The 20714-nt window shown below is 51.7% G+C and overlaps 2 protein-coding genes and 1 long non-coding RNA gene across 5 annotated transcripts in view; 2 read left to right on the top strand and 1 right to left on the bottom strand.

Moving 5' to 3' along the window:
* Positions 1-6: 6 nt before the first annotated feature.
* On the top strand, positions 7-6161 carry dmrt3a (doublesex and mab-3 related transcription factor 3a). Its single transcript, XM_086110534.1, has 4 exons — positions 7-1095; positions 1824-1940; positions 2519-3169; positions 5119-6161. Exons 3-4 carry the CDS (start codon positions 2854-2856, stop codon positions 6036-6038), a joined length of 1236 nt encoding a protein of 411 aa, XP_085966660.1. The 5' UTR covers positions 7-1095; positions 1824-1940; positions 2519-2853; the 3' UTR covers positions 6039-6161.
* A 1622-nt stretch (positions 6162-7783) lies between these two features.
* LOC147204456 (uncharacterized) overlaps positions 7784-20714 on the bottom strand; it is a 32372-nt gene continuing 19441 nt past the window's right edge. The window contains exons 3-4 of one of the 2 annotated variants that reach the window (XR_015101012.1): positions 13933-14254; positions 7784-13787 (exon numbers count right to left, since the gene is read on the bottom strand). This is a non-coding gene — a long non-coding RNA (uncharacterized LOC147204456). Of the gene's footprint in view, positions 14255-20714 lie in introns of both variants that reach the window. The other variant, XR_015101011.1, reaches the window with a different exon arrangement.
* Positions 15400-19173, top strand: dmrt2a (doublesex and mab-3 related transcription factor 2a). 2 transcript variants are annotated; one of them, XM_086112234.1, is made up of 4 exons: positions 15400-15567; positions 16335-16737; positions 17439-17541; positions 17955-19173. In XM_086112234.1, exons 2-4 carry the CDS (start codon positions 16354-16356, stop codon positions 18818-18820), a joined length of 1353 nt encoding a protein of 450 aa, XP_085968360.1. In that variant the 5' UTR covers positions 15400-15567; positions 16335-16353; the 3' UTR covers positions 18821-19173. The 2 variants fall into 2 exon arrangements, with proteins under 2 accessions (XP_085968360.1, XP_085968361.1); XM_086112235.1 differs by lacking the exon at positions 15400-15567 and adding an exon at positions 15580-15721.

The following is a 20714-nucleotide window of genomic DNA, read 5'->3' as shown; positions in this document are numbered from 1 at the left end:
CCGTTGCTTTTTCTCCCGCCCTCCCCACTCGATCCCCCCCCCCCCCCCCCCTACCGCCAGCTTGGTGTTTGTTTGGCCTCAAAACGTCTGAATCTCGGGAGATGCGGAGGGATTTTGTGAGCGCAGCCGCAGAACGGGACAGAAATGGGCCGCCGAAACAATCTTGGTGGGGGGGGGGCAGGCATGCCAATTGTGTAAAGTCTGCTGAGACTTCAGCTCAGTGAGCATCGAGTGGATTTTGTGACGCTAACCGCAGAAGAGGAAACGGATCATATCGTGACAGGCGTCGGTCAAACCGCTATGTCCTGAAAAAAATAACTGCAAACTGTTGGCATGTAAGCGCGAATACACAAATACTAAGGTATCCGTATCGTCGGCCGCATTCCATCATTGCCAAATGATGCGTTGTGAAAGTGCAGTGTCAAGAAAGAATTAGGCATTGTATTGATAGATAGAGAAACTACAGTAGCGGACTAACTAGCTTGGTATCTAGCTAGCCCGCTACTGTAGTTTCTCAAGCTAGCTAGCCTGGTAGCTAGCTAGCGTCGATGTTGGCAGACGTGCGCGAAGCTCAGAATCAGAATCAGAATCATCTTTATTGGCCAAGTATGTAGAACACGCAAGGAATTCGTCTCCGGTATAACACGCTGCATTAGTATCATCGTAAACAACAATCATTGAACCATTTTAGAGTAACCAGTAGCAGTATTTGCATGCTGTATTGTATGCAGTTGCTTTTGGTATTTGTCCACTTTTGGGGGCAATTCTCGGAAGACAATTGCGATTGAGACGTGTGGCCAACATCGCTCCCTGGGGAGCGTTCACACGGCCGCCCTGTGAGCGCCAGGCCCGCCCCGCAATGGGCGAGTCCTCATCACGGCCGTCTTCTCCTCCATTTTGTTTGCTTGGCCCCAAACCTCCTCCGGCCGCGGGGAATCGCCCATTCCGACCTCAAACCGTCTGGCGAGCTAAGTTCAAAGTCGCCGTTTCCTAGTTCCCAACGGGCAGGGCGGTCTAGGACACATGCATGAAGACTGCCAACACTCACTCAGCAAGCCGCTCTTCACGGAGGATAAAGAATCCAATGGCATGCCTGTGAGTATCTGATTTATGAAGACATTTTTAAAAAATGCGGCGGGGAAAGAAAAATCTAAATATCGAATCCTTTTTTTCCCACGTGCATTGGAGTCACTTTGAGGTTTAAAAAGATGCCGTCAAAGTAGGAATTGAGTTTATTTTTGACAGATTTATCGACGTGGTAAAATGATTTATTTGAAAACCGCGGGCATCCTTCAAGTTCACGTTCATGTAGCACAGGTGTCGAACTCCGGTCCCGGAGGGCCGCCGTCCCGCGTGTTTCCAAGTCTCCCCGTTTCAACGCACCCGATTCAAAGGATCAGATCATCGGCAAGCTCTGCGGAAGCCTGATATTGAACCTGCTCATTTGAATCGGGTGCGTTGCAACGGGGAGACTCGGAAAACATGCGGGACGGCGGCCCTCCGGGACCGGAGTTCGACATCTATGAAAAATTCTCACGGCTCGTCAAATCATCCGCGTTCAGCACTCCGCTCGTTTGGCGACATTGCTCATGTTTTTAATGCTCAGCAATTGAACGGAGCGAGTCCGAGCGTGCAACGACGACGTGTTGACAATGCAAAATGCAGACACTTGGGATCAATATTAGAGCGTTGTCCTTGCAACGCCAATGACACCATCTGGTCGTCTCGTGCATATTTTTCTCTCTTATGCATTAAAAAAATATTTTTTTAGGGAGGGGGGGGGGGGGTCATGAATTCTCAGTATTGATGCATATTCCTCGCAGGACGGGAGCAGGCAACCCGGGCGGATGCAGATCTGGGTCCGGCTCGGGGGGCTTACTTTGGGGTCTTCATTTCTTAGTCGAAAATACACGACGTCGTCCACGTGAAACACTTGATTGGTGAGTTTTCTCCACATGAATGAAAATGTTTTTTTTGGGGGAAGACATTTGAAGAGATATTTCTTCAACGCACGAGTGAACGGACTTTTTCGATCTCCATCGACACCGCATACACAGATAGAGAGAGAAGCCGGGCATCCCAACAAAGAAATGGCTTCAGTCTTTACTGTTATCTTAATGAGTTATCTGATGCAGTTCTTAAAAAAAAAAAAAAATCATCAGTGGAACTGTGATGTCAACAGCCCCCCAAAACGTGCTCCCCCACACTGCACATGCTAATGATGAATATTAGGTCGGCTCAGCCGATTCAAAGGGGCAAAAGGCATCTGATTCTTTGGCCGCTTTTTTTTACACATGAACAAACGAGACATGCAACCCCTCCCCATGCCCACTCCCAAATCTGCGATTTTTTTTTTGTCGTTGATCTTGTTGGAAAGAAAAAAAGCAAAGCATGCAAATCAAGGATAAGGTTATTGTTTAAAAAAAAGAAGTATGGCGTTCTGGCTATTACTGCAAAGGAATACGGTGACTAAGTCATATTGTGGCGGTGTTGTATTTTTTTTTCGCTCCAATATTAGAAATGGAACTCCGCGCGGGCGGGCGAGGCCCTCATTCATCGGCGAATCCCCTCCTCCCTCCCTCCCTCCGCGACGCGGCGTGACGTTTTACGCCCATCTTTGGTGAGGTCCGAGCGGCCCCCTCGGCTTCCTTTCTCCACGAAGCACTCAAGTCAGCAAACGTCAAGAGCGCCAGGTGCCAAAATCCGCAGCTTCCCAGTCTAGCGCGCGTTTGGACGGAGAGCCGGCCGGGTGGGCGTCTTCGCCGGGCCGCGCCGCCCGGCGCCGGTGCCCCCCGCCCGCCCACTCTCTCTCTCTCTCTCTCGATCGCTGTCATCGCGCTCGGAGCACGGGCCATGGACGGCTACGGCTCCCCGTACCTGTACGTGGGCGCGCCGGCGCCGCGGGCGCCCCTCCAGCGGACCCCCAAGTGCGCGAGGTGCCGCAACCACGGCGTGCTGTCGTGGCTCAAGGGCCACAAGCGCTACTGCCGCTTCAAGGACTGCGCCTGCGACAAGTGCATCCTCATCGTGGAGCGCCAGCGCGTCATGGCCGCCCAGGTGGCGCTGCGCCGCCAGCAGGCCCACGAGAGCCTGGACGGCCTGCTGCCGGAGGCCCTGAGGGTCGGCCCCGCCGGCGGCTGGAGGACTGAGCGGCCGGACAAGAGAGCGGGTAAGCCGCCCGCGGAGCGAGTTCAGCTCACGCTCTTCCTCCTCTTTTTTTTTGGGGGGGGGGGGGGGGTGGTCCTCCCCGAAAAGAAACCCGCGCCAAACGGAGCGCGTTCATCGTCTGAGTCGAAAAAGAAAAAAAAGCCCCGGAGCGCGCCGACTGTCTCGAGACGCTTTCTCAAAAGCCGCCACCCCGACGAGGTCCTTGCAAATAAAAAAGAAAAACATTGGCTACAAGTCGGAAAGCGCGTCGACGAAACGGAGCGTTTGCACTATTGGTGGCAAATCTTCGATCCGCGAGAACTCCGCGATCGCCGGCTTTGCCGTGCACGGCTCCCATCTCAATTATTGCCTAATGTCACTTTTTTAGGATTGAACGTCATCGTCAAAATGCGTCGCAGCGACATTGTCGCGTGAATTCACGACCATCGAAAGCGCGTCTGGATGCGACTGACCCCGCCGGAAAGGAAAGGGGCCATTTGCTTCCTGCCCCCTTTTTCGCCTTTGCGCTCCCGTCGGCCCGAAAAAGCACAAATGCTCGAGATTCTCATCTGGAGATCCGCGCCTTCAAGTGCGCGTTTCATCCACAAACGTCGCGGAAGACGCCGCCGTCGCCGTTTTCAATTTGACATTTTGATCCGAGCAATCACGTTTTAGAAAGAAAAAAAAAAAGCAGGCATCCGGAAAACACGTCGGCGCGTGTAAAACAACTTTCTGGAAAAGGATTCGTTCCATGGCCAACGGGACACGAAGCTTGTTCCAGGCGTCGGATTAAAATGCGTTCTTTTGGCAAAAAGATCGACGAACATTTGATTGCGTCAAAAATCGTTCAATCGTATAAAAAACATTGTGACGTGCTTGTAAGCTACATATTGTTGTTGTTTTGAACTGACATTATTTGACACACGGACACAAAATAAAATTCGTTCGGAGATGTCACAAAAACAACCGCGTCAAAACCGAAAGATGCCAAAGTGCAACACAATCGAGGCGCTCCCCTGTTCCTGCCTCGTGTGCGTATTTTGAAACGAATCTTCTTCAACTATTTCAGGCAGCGGCCAAGATAAACGAGACGACCAAAATCAATGCAAAAGAATGAAGACGGAGCCTGAAAAAAAAGAGGGGGGGGGTGGAAGGAAGAATTTGGGGGCAATCCCACTCCTATGCCGATGATTATTCAGATTACGTTGAGGATATGAGGCCGAGCTGCTTCCTGCAACATTTGCATCAATTTGGCGATGCGAAATTGCCCCCCCAAAAAAAGCCCAAAACAAAGCAAGGTGGTTTTCAGTCCATTCCAATGTGTTTTCATTATGCAGCCAACGTTCCAAATGGTTTCATCGATGAGCCGAAATCCCCTTTCTCCTTCGGCGGGCGGCAGCGGCGGATGCCGCTGCTCTGTCAAGGAGGGCAAGCTCAATTTCGGCCGACATCATCAAACGTCAATTCTACTCTCCGTTCCTTTTCAAGAACACGATCCGTGACCCCGTCGTACCAACGAGGCGCCTTTTCCAGGGTCTTAACCGGTGTCCGACGACGACGGCGACTTCAATAAAAGCCAGCGGAAATAAAAGATTCATTCGTCGCCGGTCCTTTGCAACAAAGAGAGCGTCGTTAAAAACGATGAGAAGAAGTCTCCGGTTCAACTCGGAACAGAACGAGAATTGAAAAATGCTCCCGCGGATGCCGACGCCGCAAAATGGACGATTGGCTGATTTCGCCGTCAATCAAAAAGAGATTCGGCCTCGGACGGATCATCCAATCATCATGCGGGGAAGCTCGGCGTCCGGGCCGGCACTTACTTTTGGACATTTTAGGAGAAGCTGAGCTTCCCTCGCAGTCTTGGGGGCCCGCGGCGGGCTTCGCGGCGTCCCCTCACAAAACGTGCCGATCGGGCGGGTCGCTCGCGCGTTGAGTCGCCGCTGTCCATTCATTTTGAAAACGCTTTTGCAGAAGGTCCGGAGGAGGGCAGCGGGGACGCGTCCGGGCCCGAGACCGGCGGCAGCCCCGGAGAGCGAGACCGAGACGGAGACGGAGACGGGGCCGGTTCCCCGGAAGGCTCCAAAGCAAACTCCCGCGCCACCCCGGAGCGGCGGGAGAAGGAGGCCCCGGCCGCCGAGAGCCCCCGGAGGAGCCCCGCCATCGAGGGTCCGGCCGGCCCCGTCGTCCCGCCGCCCTTCGGCCTCAGAGCCGAGCGCCCCCCGCTGGAGGTCCTGAAGAAGATCTTCCCGGGCCACCAGCCGCCCGTTCTGGAGCTCATCCTCCGGGGCTGCGGGGGCGACCTGGTGGGCGCCATCGAGGCGCTGCTGTCCAGCCGGGGCCCGGAGGGAGAGGCGCGTCCACGCCCCGACCCCCCGCCGCTTCCGCTGGCGGGAGGCCACGCTTCGGAGCGCGGCCCGGGCCCCTACCGGCCGGCGGCGCCCTCCGCCAAGTGGTCGGTGGGCTCGGCCTTCAGGGTGCCGGACTCGCTGCGCTTGGCGTCCGAGTCGCCCCCGCTGGGCGTCCTGGGGGTCCCCTTGCGGCAGCCGGGCTACCCGCTGGCGCTGCGCAGCTCCCTGAGCCGGGGAGCGGCCGGCGCCCTGCTGCCCAACGACGTGACGCTGTGGAACACGGTGGCCCTGCAGCAGCGGTACCGACTGCGCTCCGCCGCCGCCGCCGCCGCCGCCGCCACCGCCCAATACGCGGCGCCCTTCGGCCCGGCCGCCGCCCCCGGGGGCTCGGCCTTCCAGGCCTCGCTCCTCCACCGGCACCACGCCAGAGTCGCCGAGGAGCCCCGCGGCGACAACCGGGACGGGGCCAAGGGGGGGCCCTACTCGCCCGACGACGACTACGAGGAACGCTCGGATTCGGCCGACTCGCGCATCTTGAACTAGAACGCTTCGGGCTCCGTCTGGACAAACGCCGACGTGAATGCGCGCACGTCTACGTCTCCTTCCTGTCAGCATGTCGTCGTGATTGTGAGCATGTGTTGAGTGTGACTAATAAACGAGAAACGGCGACAACGGAAAGCGCATCAAATGCCGCGACCCCTTTGGTGCACTGCAAAGGGAATGACGCAAAGAGAAAACAATTGTAATAAGAGTGTTCACCGCTAGTTGGCAGACGAGCCCGCATCCAAGCTCAAGGCCGTCAACAATTTCAGCTCGAGCGGCCGCCGCATCCGTCGCCGAAGTAGACAAAGAGCGCGTTTTCAAAAAAATACCTTGACGGTCGGTTGGAGTCGCTCAATGGGCGGCCCGCAAACACGCGCACGCGGGCGACGTTTGGCGGTGCTCCAAATGCGGGTACCTCATCGGAGGGGCGGCGCGCGGTCGCGAGGACGGCGGGTTGGACACGGCTTGCGGAGCTGAGGAGCGGATCCTCATCGATATGCAGCGGAGCATGAAACTGGATTCAGCCTCTTCTGTTTCTGGCGCAGTCAAAGAACACACACACACACACACACGCACAGAATTCAAGTGGCATTTTGGTCTTGCCTCTGGTAGGGCTGATCCAAACTTGCGGGCCCCTCCATCATTTAGTGGCTAACGCCCGTCTAATGCCGCGATCGACGACTGGCCAACTCTAAGCGTATGAAATGAGCGAGCGTTCAAGACACCATAGAAAGCGCTCGACACCAGCACGTCGGCCACGCGCCGCGAGGGCCGACTCCCAAACAAAAGCCCAACCAACAAACGAGGGCTTCAAGATTGTCGTCGACGGCATCGGGTCACGTACGTACGTCTCGGACTTCAAGTTGGCGACGCGACAACTCGTCGAGAAGGCTGACGGGATACAAGGCTGGAAGACGGTGAGCTCAGCACGAGGCGTCCTTTCGTTCCAAGACGACGCAAAGGTGTCAAAGTCAGGTCCCGAAGGGTCGCTGTGCTGCACGTTTTCCAAGTCTCCCCGTTGCAACTCGCCCGATTCAAATGAGCAGGTTCAATGTCAGGCTTCCGCAGAGCTTGCTGATGATCGGTTCCTTTGAATCGGGTATGTTGCAACGGGGACACTCGGAAAACATGCGGGACGGCGGCCCTGCGGGCCCTGACCCGGACGCCGACGCTTGAATAAGAAGACCGATGGCGCCATCTGGCGGTCAAGCGTTGACTCGGTCCAATGCGCGCCACGCCTCCGCTTGGTCGGCGCCGGTCCGTCGCGTTTCCTCGCTGCAGTGGGACGACATCTCGCGCTTCTCCCGAGTCGCAAAAGGGGGGCTCCAAGGCAGACACGGCGCGAACGAGAACGAGAACGCGGTCAAACAATGCAGAGCGTCCAACTCCGGAGCGGTTCTCCGCTCAACTCGACGTTTCAATCGTGACGCGCACACAACAGAGAGCGGCGGATTGTTGACTCGCTCGAGAGGCGTCGCGACAAATCCCAAACGAGCGCCCGCTGGGAAATGAAAGCAACAAGTCGAGATCACAAGGCCAAATGCGCTCCATCAAAAACGCATCTTGTGGGCTTCTGCCCCGAAGCGGACGCGGTGTGCGTCCGTCACAGGCCGCTGCTCGTCTTCCAGGCTTGACTCTGGCAACCAAACCAGATGAGGGACAGTTGTGGACTGAAGTATTTGGGCCAGAAATCAATTTACAACTCCGGCCCGTATATGGCCAGCTGGTATTGAGCCACACTTAAATGCAGTTTCAGATTTATTTTTCAACACACTGCATCATCATTTTAATGCGTTTTTAGCCGACAAAAACAACCATGTATAGTAAGGCGTTTTCAGCCAAAAAAACCCACTATGTATAGTAAGGTGTTTTTAGGGGGAAAAAAAACGAGCATGTATAGTAAGGCGTTTTGAGCCGAAAAAAAACGACCATGTATAGTAAGGCGTTTTTAGCCCAAAAAAACGACCATGTGTATAGTAAGGCGTTTTTAGACAAAAAAAACGACCATGTATAGTAAGGCGTTTTTCGACGAAAAAAACGACCATGTATAGTAAGGCGTTTTTAGGGGAAAAAAACGACCATGTATAGTAAGACGTTTTTCGCCGATAAAAACGACCATTTATATAGTAAGACGTTTTTCGCCGAAAAAAACGATCATGTACAGTAAGGCGTTTTTAGCCCAAAAAAAACGACCATGTATAGTAAGGCGTTTATAGACGAAAAAAACGACCATGTATAGTAAGGCGTTTTTAGCCCAAAAAAACGACCATGTATAGTAAGGCGTTTTAGCCCAAAAAAACGACCATGTATAGTAAGGCGTTTTCAGAGGAAAAAAACGACCATGTATAGTAAGGCGTTTTTCGCCGATAAAAAACCCCATCTACAGTAAAGCATTTTTAGATGAAAAAAAACGACCATGTATAGTAAGGCGTTTTTCGCCGAAAAAAACGACCATGTATAGTAAGGTGTTTTTAGCCAACAAAAACGACCATGTATAGTAAGGCGTTTTCAGACGAAAAAAACGACCATGTATAGTAAGGCGTTTTTCGCCGATAAAAAACCCCATCTACAGTAAAGCATTTTTAGATGAAAAAAAACGAGCATGTATAGTAAGGCGTTTTTCGCCGAAAAAAAACGACCACATATAGTAAGGCGTTTTGAGCCGAAAAAAACGACCATGTATAGTAAGGCGTTTTTAGACAAAAAAAACGACCATGTGTATAGTAAGGCGTTTTTCAACGAAAAAAACGACCATGTATAGTAAGGCATTTTTAACCCAAAAAAACGACCATGTATAGTAAGGCGTTTTTAGGGGAAAAAAACAACCATGTATAGTAAGACGTTTTTCGCCGATAAAAACGACCATTTATATAGTAAGACGTTTTTCGCCGAAAAAAACGATCATGAACAGTAAGGCGTTTTTAGCCCAAAAAAACGACCATGTATAGTAAGGCGTTTTTTAGCCGAAAAAAACGACCATGTATAGTAAGGCGTTTATAGACGAAAAAAACGACCATGTATAGTAAGGCGTTTATAGACGAAAAAAACGACCATGTATAGTAAGACGTTTTTCGCCGAAAAAAACGATCATGTACAGTAAGGCGTTTTTAGCCCAAAAAAACCACCATGTATAGTAAGGCGTTTTTTAGCCGAAAAAAACGACCATGTATAGTAAGGCGTTTATAGACGAAAAAAACGACCATGTATAGTAAGACGTTTTTCGCCGATAAAAACGACCATTTATATAGTAAGACGTTTTTCGCCGAAAAAAACGATCATGTACAGTAAGGCGTTTTTAGCCAAAAAAAACGACCATGTATAGTAAGGCGTTTTTTAGCCGAAAAAAACGACCATGTATAGTAAGGCGTTTATAGACGAAAAAAACGACCATGTATAGTAAGGCGTTTTTAGTCGAAAAAACGACCATGTATAGTAAGGTGTTTTTCGCCGATAAAAACGACCATTTATATAGTAAGACGTTTTTCGCCGAAAAAAACGACCATGTATAGTAAGGCGTTTTTTAGCCGAAAAAAACGACCATGTATAGTAAGGCGTTTATAGACGAAAAAAACGACCATGTATAGTAAGGCGTTTTTAGCTGGAAAAAAACGACCATGTATAGTAAGGCGTTTTTCGCCGATAGAAACGACCATTTATATAGTAAGACGTTTTTCGCCGATAAAAACGACCATGTATAGTAAGGCGTTTTTAGCCCAAAAAAACGACCATGTGTATAGTAAGGCGTTTTTAGACAAAAAAAACGACCATGTATAGTAAGGCGTTTTTCGCCGAAAAAAACGACCATGTATAGTAAGGCATTTTTAGCCGAAAAAAACGACCATGTATAGTAAGGCGTTTTTCGCCGAAAAAATCGACCATGTATAGTAAGGCGTTTTTCGCCGATAAAAACGACCATTTATATAGTAAGGCGTTTTTCGCCGAAAAAAAACGACTGAATAAAAACACTTCATTCAAGCGTTAGGGAGTGCAAGGGGTTATGATGGAGGGGTGTTGCAAATCATGGGGATCTGCCAAGTGGTATGATAGCATTGTTTTATACATGTCCTCGGCTAGGCCTCAGTTTCAAAATCAGTCCTTGGTCCTTGGCCTTGGCCTCGGAAAATTTCTCAAGTGCTTTGGCCTTGCCCCGGAAAATTTTCCAAGTCCTTGGCCTTGGCCTTGGCCTCGGGTTGCTGGTCCTTGGACACAACACTGCTATACATGGTCGTTTTTATCGGCGAAAAACGCCTTACTATATATACATGGTCGTTTTTTTCGTCTAAAAACGCCTTACTATACATGGTCGTTTTTTTCGGCTGAAAACGCCTTACTATACATGGTCGTTTTTTTGGGCTAAAAACGCCTTACTATACATGGTCGTTTTTTTCCAGCTAAAAACGCCTTATTATACATGGTCGTTTTTGTCGGCTAAAATCGCCTTACTATACATGGTCGTTTTTATCAGCGAAAAACGCCTTACTATACATGGTCGTTTTTTTCGGCTAAAAACGCCTTCCTATACATGGTCGTTTTTTTCCAGCTAAAAACGCCTTATTATACATGGTCGTTTTTGTCGGCTAAAATCGCCTTACTATACATGGTCGTTTTTATCAGCGAAAAACGCCTTACTATACATGGTCGTTTTTTTCGGCTAAAAACGCCTTCCTATACATGGTCGTTTTTTTCGTCCAAAAATGCCTTACTATACATGGTTGTATTTTTTCGGCTAAAAACGCCTTACTATACATGGTCGTTTTTTTCGGCGAAAAACGCCTTACTATACATGGTCATTTTTTTCGGCGAAAAACGCCTTACTATACATGGTCGTTTTTTTTGTCTAAAAACGCCTTACTATACATGGTCGTTTTTTTTCGGCGAAAAACGCCTTACTATACATGGTCGTATTTTTTCGGCTAAAAACGCCTTCCTATACATGGTCGTTTTTATCGGCGAAAAACGCCTTACTATACATTGTCGTTTTTATCGGCGAAAAACGCCTTCCTATACATGGTCGTTTTTTTTGGGCGAAAAACGCCTTACTATACATGGTCGTATTTTTCGGCTAAAAACGCCTTCCTATACATGGTCGTTTTTATCGGCGAAAAACGTCTTACTATGCACGGTTGTTTTTTTTTGGTTAAAAACGCCTTACTATACATTGTCGTTTTTATCGGCGAAAAACGCCTTCCTATACATGGTCGTTTTTTTTCGGCGAAAAACGCCTTACTATACACGGTCGTTTTTTTTTGTCTAAAAACGCCTTACTATACATTGTCGTTTTTATCGGCGAAAAACGCCTTCCTATACATGGTCGTATTTTTTCGGCTAAAAACGCCTTACTATACATGGTCGTTTTTATTGGCGAAAAACGCCTTACTATACATGGTCGTTTTTTTTCGGTTAAAAACGCCTTACTATACATTGTCGTTTTTATCGGCGAAAAACGCCTTACTATACATGGTCGTTTTTTTCGGCGAAAAACACCTTACTATACATGGTCATTTTTTTCGGCGAAAAACGCCTTACTATACATGGTCGTTTTTTTTGTCTAAAAACGCCTTACTATACATGGTCGTTTTTTTTCGGCGAAAAACGCCTTACTATACATGGTCGTATTTTTTCGGCTAAAAACGCCTTCCTATACATGGTTGTTTTTATCGGCGAAAAACGCCTTACTATACATTGTCGTTTTTATCGGCGAAAAACGCCTTCCTATACATGGTCGTTTTTTTGGGGCGAAAAACGCCTTACTATACACGGTCGTTTTTTTTGGTCTAAAAACGCCTTACTATACATGGTCGTATTTTTCGGCTAAAAACGCCTTCCTATACATGGTCGTTTTTATCGGCGAAAAACGCCTTACTATGCACGGTTGTTTTTTTTTTGGTTAAAAACGCCTTACTATACATTGTCGTTTTTATCGGCGAAAAACGCCTTCCTATACATGGTCGTTTTTTTTCGGCGAAAAACGCCTTACTATACATTGTCGTTTTTATCGGCGAAAAACGCCTTCCTATACATGGTCGTATTTTTTCGGCTAAAAACGCCTTACTATACATGGTCGTTTTTATTGGCGAAAAACGCCTTACTATACATGGTCGTTTTTTTCGGCGAAAAACGCCTTACTATACATGGTCGTTTTTTTTGTCTAAAAACGCCTTACTATACATGGTCGTTTTTATCAGCGAAAAACGCTTTACTATACATGGTCGTTTTTTTCACCTAAAAACGCCTTACTGTACATGGTCGTTTTTATCAGTGAAAAACGTCTTACTATACATGGTCGTTTTTTCCCCCTAAAAACACCTTACTGTACATGGTCGTTTTTATCAGCGAAAAACGCCTTACTATGCATGGTCGTTTTTTTGGGCTAAAAACGCCTTCCTATACATGGTCGTTTTTTTTCGGCGAAAAACGCCTTACTATACACGGTCGTTTTTTTTTGTCTAAAAACGCCTTACTATACATGGTCATTTTTTTTCGGCGAAAAACGCCTTACTATACATGGTCGTATTTTTTCGGCTAAAAACGCCTTACTATACATGGTGTTTTTTTTGGGCAAAAAACGCCTTACTATACATGGTGTTTTTTTTGGGCAAAAAACGCCTTACTATACATGGTTGTTTTTTTTGTCTAAAAACGCCTTCCTATACATGGTCGTTTTTTTCGGCGAAAAACGCCTTATTACACATGGTCGTTTTTTTCGTCTATAAACGCCTTACTATACATGGTCGTTTTTTTCGGCTAAAAACACCTTAACAATTTTGCTGACTGGGCTGTGGGCTGGGAGAGGACGACTCCATCACCGAGTCCTGCCGCCCCCTTTTGGAAGGACTTGGAAATACATCACCAAGCCCTTGAGAAGCACTTGATCCGATTTCAAATCACCCCTGCTCGTCGTCAAAAACAAGGGGGCGGAATCGCTTCAGGAATGTGTCCCAAGAACCGCTCAGATGACGGAAAAACAGCGCGGACAGTCTCCGAGCCCTTAAAAACGTCACCATTGGCCGTGGTGGCCGGGCTCCAGACCACTTTCTCCAAATGCGTCCGGGGTCAGTTTTTATTGGGTCCCACAATCCCCGATCGTGATCCGGGCCCGCAGCTGGAAAAGGTGCGGCAGGGGCCTCCGCATCGGTGGCGGGTTCCCTCGTAAAAATTCTCAAACCTCGGCTTTGCCCTCACGGGGGCATTTGGGGGGCGGGGGCGCGGTGTTATGGAGAAGCCAGGACTCCCCCTCTCAAAGAAATGGAGCCTCTCCACAAAGAGCTCTGGAAGACCTTCAAGGTCGACAGGCTGTCCCGCATTTCCCGCTGCAACTTGTCTTTTTCCTTTCCCAAAGAGGGTGGCAGGAATTCCTTCCAAGTCTCATCCCGGGGGTCCCTTAATGAGCCACAGAGAACGCGTTACACCTGGAGAGCCCGGCGACGAGCGCATCCCTCCGACCCCGGCGGGGGCCCGCGGCCGTCGGATCAAAGCATTCCTGGCCGGGAAACTGCAGCGTGGGGGGGCCGCTCATAACCCCCGTCGTAAATTAAGAGACCAAGTGGAGAGTCGGGCCGCACCTGCAGGTCTTCACCCCGGACCCCCCCTCCGTCCGCACATGGAGGAAGAGTTAGGGCCCCGGAGAAGCGCAGGCAGGCGGCACACTTCCGCTTCTTCCAGCGGGGGTGAGTCGAGTGCAAGTGTACGCCGAGTCCACGCCGGCCGCCGCAACTCCATGATGGGGATGCGCCTTCAGCCCGACGGAAGCTAATGGAAAGAAAGCGCGTCCACGCCAAAGATGACAAGAAAACAACAACAAATGACACCGCGACGGATGAACTCAAATCACCGACACGAACGAAAGGGCGAAACGGCTAACGCGCCCAAAGTGTTGTCGACGCCGCGGCTTTACCGACATCGGCGGACTTGTACAAGGCGCCGCCGTGTCCTCGGTCCCCGCAGCGCCCAGAGCGCTCTCTTTACGCGGCGCTTTGTGGTAGCGACACCTCGGATTCCTTCATGGCTTCGCTGGGCTCATTCGGGCCTCGTCGGAGGAGCGTCGCCGTGGCTCTCGCTGGATTCGGGAGCGCCAACTCTGGGCTCCCGGTACGGTGTCGTGCGTCTCTGTTCAGTTGCGGGGACCGCCGCGCGTTTCCAAAGCCAAACGCTGCTAGCGTCCCACTTTTGACTCATCCAACTCTGGCAGCTACGTTGGACCCTTACTGCAGGGCGTTCTTGAAAGGAAGAAGAAAAAAAAAACATCAAAAAGACATGATACAAACGACGTCACTCAGAAATGCAATGGAAATAGCGACGTAAAATAAACCATCAAACCAAAAAGCGTGTGTGTGGGTGTATACATCTATTTCTATCAATCTCTCTATATGTCCAAATCTATTTGTTTTACTGTTTATTGTATATGTTAAATTGCTCCACGTACAGCACTTTGTATGCAGCCATGGCTGTTTGAAAGTGTTCCAGAAATACACTTGTGTTGACATATTATGTTTGGTGATGCTAAAGCAACACGTGCGCCTGTGTTATTTCATTTCAGTGGCTCTTCACTTTGTTCGAGGTCCCGAAGCCAACCGGCTGATGTGATGATGCTCGTGCAGCGTGTTCTACCGGAGACAAATTCCTTGTGTGTTCGACATACTTGGCCAATAAAGATGATTCGGATATGCACATTCACTGAACCCTTCATGAATGAAAAATAAAAATACGATTTTTTTTTTTTAGAAATTCAATACATTAAAAAACGCATTTATTAAAACCGGAAAAACACTTCGATCAAATTTCAAGACATAAATATAATTTTTTTCAAAATTGTGCACAAAATGAACCAGCCAGCGATGGCCAAGCGGGCGTGTCAGAACTCATTGCCATGTTGAGTCGGGTGTGTTTCAACCTCCATGGCAGAGGCTCCGTCGAACCCCTGAGACCGATTCACCGAACCGAACCCAGGTTACGAACCACCGATATATACTGTCTACACACACACACACACACACCTCTCTCTCTCTAGATATATGAAGTGAAATAACAATAAGACAGCCACCCTTTTCCATGCTCGGCAGCCAGTTGGATGGCACTACTGATGTCCTGGAGACATTTGAAGATGACGTCCAAAGAAGACGCTTCTCGAAGAGATGAGCTAGCTAGCCTAGCTCGATCAACGCCAGACGTACTGTACGTCAATATGTAACAGCAGCACACAAAACGCGCCCCGTTCCACTCGTTCAACTTCAAACGACAACTGGACCGCTGTTAAATTCTCACCTCAACTTCGGTCGAGCGTCACCGAGCGGATTTGACCAGGCCGGAAGCTCGGCGCCTCCCCGTTGGTCGCTTTGTGTGAATTTGCTCGAGAAGGCAGCCAATCGGCGCGGCGTGGGCGCGGCGTCGGCAGAGGAGTTGCCGGGAGCGGGCTCGGCGACGGCCAACTCCGCTCGGCCGGCTCGCGAAGGCGCACGCTCGCACGGTGTCCGCTCACGGCTAATTGGGCGCTCGCAACTTTCCGGCGGGCCGGAGAAGGCTCGGAGAGGAGGTAAACGTTTAGTCCTCGTCGCAACGGCCGCCGAACCGCGCGTACACCTTCATGCGTGCGCGCCACTTGGTTTGGATGAACCGAGGACCCGGCGTCGTCTGTCTTGGAAGTTTTTCTTTTCGGCTTCCCCATGAAGAGTTTCTGCACTTGACAGGTCTTGTTATTTTACATCGTTTAGTCATCTAGTCCGGATTCGAAACCTGTACGTTTAGAAACACGTCCGTTTAATTATCCGTTCCTACAATCTGAATTTTTTAAGAACATTTTAAACCACTTTTCAAGTCCAGTCCGGTTTAGAATTTTGTATTTTTGACAGAATTATTTTTGGGGAATTCATGCAGTACGCATCATAATTCGTGGCTTCAGAAATACGTTGGGGATTTTTTTTTTTTTTTTTTTGCAAGACGATCTCTTGCTGCCGCACGTGCATATTTTGTCAACATGGCAGACAGAAAATGCTGTCATGGGATCTCGCCATCTATCAAACAAGGCCGTGAAAATAGGCCGACTCGGACCTATATTGAATTTCCTTTCGGTTTTTTTTTGTGGAGGGGGGAGGGCGTGAACCTGAATGGAAAGGGGAAAAATATCTATTTGACCGTGACCTGGTTGCAGTAGGTCCGTTTGAAAATGTCAAAAGGTGCAGAATACGACTTCGTCCGGTTTTGAACTTCCAATGGGAAAAGCGACGAGTCAAGTTTGCGGTCATGCGTGCGGGCGACGCTCGACGCGGCACCCAAAAAGCAACGCGCGTGTTTTTTTTTTAGGCTCAGGGCGCTCGCCGACATGACCGAGGGTTGCGAGTTCGAGATCGACGTGGAGAGCGTGGACGAGCGAGCGGAGGAGGAGGGCGACGACGACGGCGACGGCGACGACGTGGAAGACAACGGCGGCGGCGGCGGCGACGGCGGGGAGGCCCGCGACGCCGCCGCCGCCGGGGCCGCCCGGCCGGGCCTCCCCGCAGGCCTGAGCCCCGGCGAGCAGCGGCGCAAGCTGAGCCGCACGCCCAAGTGCGCGCGGTGCCGCAACCACGGCGTGGTGTCGTGCCTCAAGGGCCACAAGCGCTTCTGCCGCTGGAGGGACTGCCAGTGCGCCAACTGCCTGCTGGTGGTGGAGCGCCAGCGGGTCATGGCCGCGCAGGTGGCGCTGCGCCGCCAGCAGGCCACCGAGGTGAGAGGCCGCCCGACTCGCTTCGGTGCCGTTGACCGGGCGCGCTTTCTCCACTCGCGAGCATCCCAAGCTCTTTCCAAAACATCCGCACCGCTTGAAAGAAACCTTCAAAAGTCAGCGATGAGATCCGTGTTTTCCCCAAACATTTACTGCCACTTTATGTCTTCGTTTTGTGGGCCGCTTTCGAATTGATTTGGCCTTTTTTCTTTTCTTCAAACTCGCAGACTGCAACAATGTCGAGAACGTCTTTGGCCATCTTCTCGTCGATGAGATTCTCCTGCTCACATTTCGGCCCATTGTGTGTGTGTGTGTGTGGGGGGGGGGGGGTCAATCCTTAAATGAGTTTTTTTTAGCTTTCAACGCGGTGAGTCATTTTCTTTTTTCCCTTTGGTGGGTGCTAAACAGTTGAAATGTAACGGACGCTTCAACTGATTTAGCGATGCAAAATTTTCAAATGACCCGATTTAATAAGCGGGAATGAAATCTGTTTTAATCCGACCAAACGATTTTGACACCGCCGACTATTTCAGACATGAAAGATGTTGATGTCCTATTTCGTTTGGATCGACGCGCCCTCAGAATAAGTGAACCAAACGTCCGCCGGATCGTTTGCGAGACAAAGACGTGGACGGCGGTTCGGACTTGATGCGAGACGACGGCATTTTCTTTGCGCATGACCTCATGTCTTTTTTTTTTTTCAGGACAAAAAAGGCCTGTCTGGGAAACAAGTTGCGGCCGAGAGGAGGCCCATCTATCAGAGACATGTTCGTCCATCAACTCTGCTGGCCAAAAGCATCCTGGAAGGTAAAAAAAAAAAAAAAAGTCTTTGGGGCTTTGAAGGGGAAGTCAGTTCTTGACAGTAATCTGCTCCTCCGCTCGAAACACGCCGTTCGCACTCATGTCGCCTTTGTGCAATACGAGTTGGGCGGCCGGCCGCGTTGGCCCGTCTCAGCCGGCGGCCATTTTGCCGCTTGCCGTCGACCAAACGTGACCTCCCGGTGGCTCAGGGGGAGCGCCCCGTTTTCGGTGGACGGCAGGTGGCAAAATGCGCCCCCCCCCCCCCCCCCCCCGCCCCTCCCAGATGATGCCGGTCCAAGCGGCCGCCCTTTGCTCCTTTGCGATCGGGTTTTGGTCGGACGGCCGCGGACCGGGAAGCTCGACGCACGCGCCGCATGGCGATGGCGGCCCCTGACCTTTCGCTGTTCCCCGACGGGCAGGTTTCCGCCCGTTGCCGTCCGAGCCCTTCCTGGCCGCCGGCCCGTCGCTGCCTCCGCCGCTGAGCGACCGCATGCGCAAGAGGCGGGCCTTCGCCGACAAGGAGCTGGAGAGCATCATGCTGGAGCGCGAGCTTCTGGAGAGCGGCCGGGCGTCGCCGCGGCTCTTCGCCGACCGGGCGGCGCGCCGCGTCGTCCACTGCGACGCCTACAAGTCGGCGTACTCGCCCGCCGCCGAGCTGTGCCCGGGCCCCGCCCGCCCGGACGCGCCGGCGCCGTACCCGGCGGCCGGCGACAACGGCGAGTTGGTCCCGTCCGGCGCCGCCTACCGGCACTACCCGCGAGGGGGCTTCGTGGTGTGGCCCGGCGCCGCCGCCAACCTGGGCGACGCCCTGCTCTACCGCCGGTGCCTCTTCAACGCCGCGGCCGGCGAGAACACCGAGCCCGGCGCCGCGCCGGCCGGGGGCCGGCCGCCGCGGGAGGACGCGGCCTCGTCGCGGGACCCGCTGAGGTCGGCGCCCGCAAGCGCCGGCGCGAGGGAGAACTCCGCTTTCTACCCGCCCAAGAGGCGCTTCGGACACGCCTTCCCGGCCAAGCTCTCGCTCGACGTCGACTCCGGCTTCCGCTCGCTCCTCCAACACTCGCTGGGCGACGGGGGCGGCGGGGCGGCGCCGTACTGTAAGGAGCTCCTGCAGGAGGCGGCGCGCAAGCTGCGGGAAAGCTCCGGCCGGGACGGCAAAACGGCCGACGGGCGCGCCGAGGACTTTCCGTCCGAGCCGGGAGGGGCCAAGATGGCCGCCGGCGAGTCCCTGTCCTTCTCGGTGGAGGCCATTTTGAACAGACCCGCCATGAGTCGAGCCTTTCATTGAAGTGGAAATTTGCGCGGGGGGCGCGAGAAACCTCCGACTCGCTCCGTGTGACTTCACGAGCTCCGATTCTGCGACGCGACGACCGAATCGGCAAAAAGAAAGATCTCTACGCAAGGCCGAACGAGCTCGTCCTCTTGTCTTCTTTGAAGCGGGCAGTTTTGGGCCCCTGAGCTCTTGCGATTCTGTGCGAGGGCCCATCTGCCAAAGATGGCCATCTTTGGCAGGGCTTCCCTCCATGCCAACGTGTCCGCAAAGAAGACTTTCTTTCCTGCGGTCGTCGCTCTGTCCGGTGTCGCTTGCGCCCGTGCCCACGGTCCAAAGTTTTCTTCATGTCAATAAACGTTTGCCTACAACGTGTCGCAGTTCATGCCCAAGGAAGTCGGTCGTCTTCGGTCAAAGCAGCCATTTTATTTTTTTCGTTTCTGAAATACGAAAGGCCAATCTTTGAAAATGCAGCCCCAGTTCCACCGAGGAGCCGGCTCCATCGTGAGAAGAGCCCCCCCCCCCCCCCCCCCCCCAAAAAAAGTCTCCATCATGGCCTTTTTGGGTCACTGCCACGTTTGCCAGGGTTCCTTCAAACTTGAAGCAGGCGCGCTAGCCCGACGCGTAACCCAAAATGAGCAGCAACGCTCCCCTTTCAGTTTTCGCTGCCTCGCCCGCGCGGGCGAGCCTGCTGGTGAAGGTTGAGCAATGACGAGAGAAAAAAAAAATAGTGAAGGTCAGAGACATTTTCAAGTCAAATCTGGTGCCTGAGCAATTGGTCGTGATGTCGCGAGGCAACATTTTGGTTGCCACACGAAAACACATTCCAAGATGAGGGAAAAGGGCCATCAAAAGGAAAGCCAAAGCAGGGCTCCTCAAACTTTTTTCCCATGAGGGCCAAATCACTTTTCCCTTCTCTGACGGGGGGGACGATGGCAAAGGGAAAGATTGATTGTTTTTGTCACGTATGCAAGGTGGTGGTGGACCCCAAAAAGCAGGCGGGAGGGAGGAGCGTACTTGACGAATTGTATTCAACGTAGAGAAAACGAAATCCAAAACCAACAAAGTCCAATGACTGAAGATAAAACATAACAGCAACCAAAACATGACTGAAACAAAGCTGATTGCAGCAAAGAAACACGACAGTAGCCAAGAGCAAACGGCACCGATGAGCCGACACCGAGCGATCGGGCAGGAGTCCGACTCATAATTACATAATGACCAACAGGTGTGCAACTGCAGGGGGAGCCCTACAGTGCCACCTGTTGGCCCAAAGCACACCTCACCGAATATGAGCCCTTTCTGCGAGCTTGGCAGCAAAAAAAAAAAAAAGGCAAACAACTAACACCATTTCCAAAACAAACACAACAAAAACACTCTTTATGAAATCAAGAATCGCCAATCCATTTTTCTTTGCGCCATTATTTGACAGGGGCGTGTCCAAGATGTTTTTGTTTTTTGGAGGGAGGGCTTCCACACCGCACAAGCGCGTGATAGAACGTTACGTTCAATCCACCGACAAGTTTCCATCATGTGGCCAGACTGGAAAAAAAAAAAAAAAAAAGTGCGCTATCGTTCAGATGGGGGCCGGGCAAAAAGTCGTTTGGGGGCGACGAATACTCCAGTCCGATCTTCAGCCCGTAATTGCCACATTTATTGTTTGAAGCGTGAAAGGCCACGGAACGGGGCCCTCGAAGATTCTTTTTCCATGAGCGGGAATCGGAACGTGTCGAGGGTGGCCGTGGGGCTCGGGGGCTCGGGTCATCTGGGCCCCGACCGCGTCAAAGCACGCCCGGCCTCCGTCGCGGGGATGTCGGCGGGCTGAAAAGCGAGCCGGCGTCGGAAGGAAGGCGGGCCGAGCTCTCCCGTTGGATCGCGAGCGAAAGGGCGCCGATGGCGCGGCGCCGCCTGG

This window comes from Hippocampus guttulatus, chromosome 5 (genome assembly GCF_054856545.1).
Source record: "Hippocampus guttulatus isolate MCC_2025c chromosome 5, RoL_Hgut_1.0, whole genome shotgun sequence".
NCBI lineage: Eukaryota > Metazoa > Chordata > Actinopteri > Syngnathiformes > Syngnathidae > Hippocampus > Hippocampus guttulatus.
The sequence above is the reverse complement of the archived record's forward strand: the minus strand, read 5'-3'. Positions and strand labels throughout refer to the sequence as shown.

Excerpts from the sequence above, each read along its gene's own strand:
- dmrt3a (XM_086110534.1), top strand. The coding sequence starts at position 2,854 with ATGGACGGCTACGGCTCCCCGTACCTGTACGTGGGCGCGCCGGCGCCG. Across the intron at positions 3,170-5,118 it reads GCGGCCGGACAAGAGAGCGG|AAGGTCCGGAGGAGGGCAGC; the intron begins GTAAGCCGCCCG and ends ACGCTTTTGCAG.
- dmrt2a (XM_086112234.1), top strand. The coding sequence starts at position 16,354 with ATGACCGAGGGTTGCGAGTTCGAGATCGACGTGGAGAGCGTGGACGAG. Across the intron at positions 16,738-17,438 it reads GCCGCCAGCAGGCCACCGAG|GACAAAAAAGGCCTGTCTGG; the intron begins GTGAGAGGCCGC and ends TTTTTTTTTCAG. Across the intron at positions 17,542-17,954 it reads GGCCAAAAGCATCCTGGAAG|GTTTCCGCCCGTTGCCGTCC; the intron begins GTAAAAAAAAAA and ends CCCGACGGGCAG.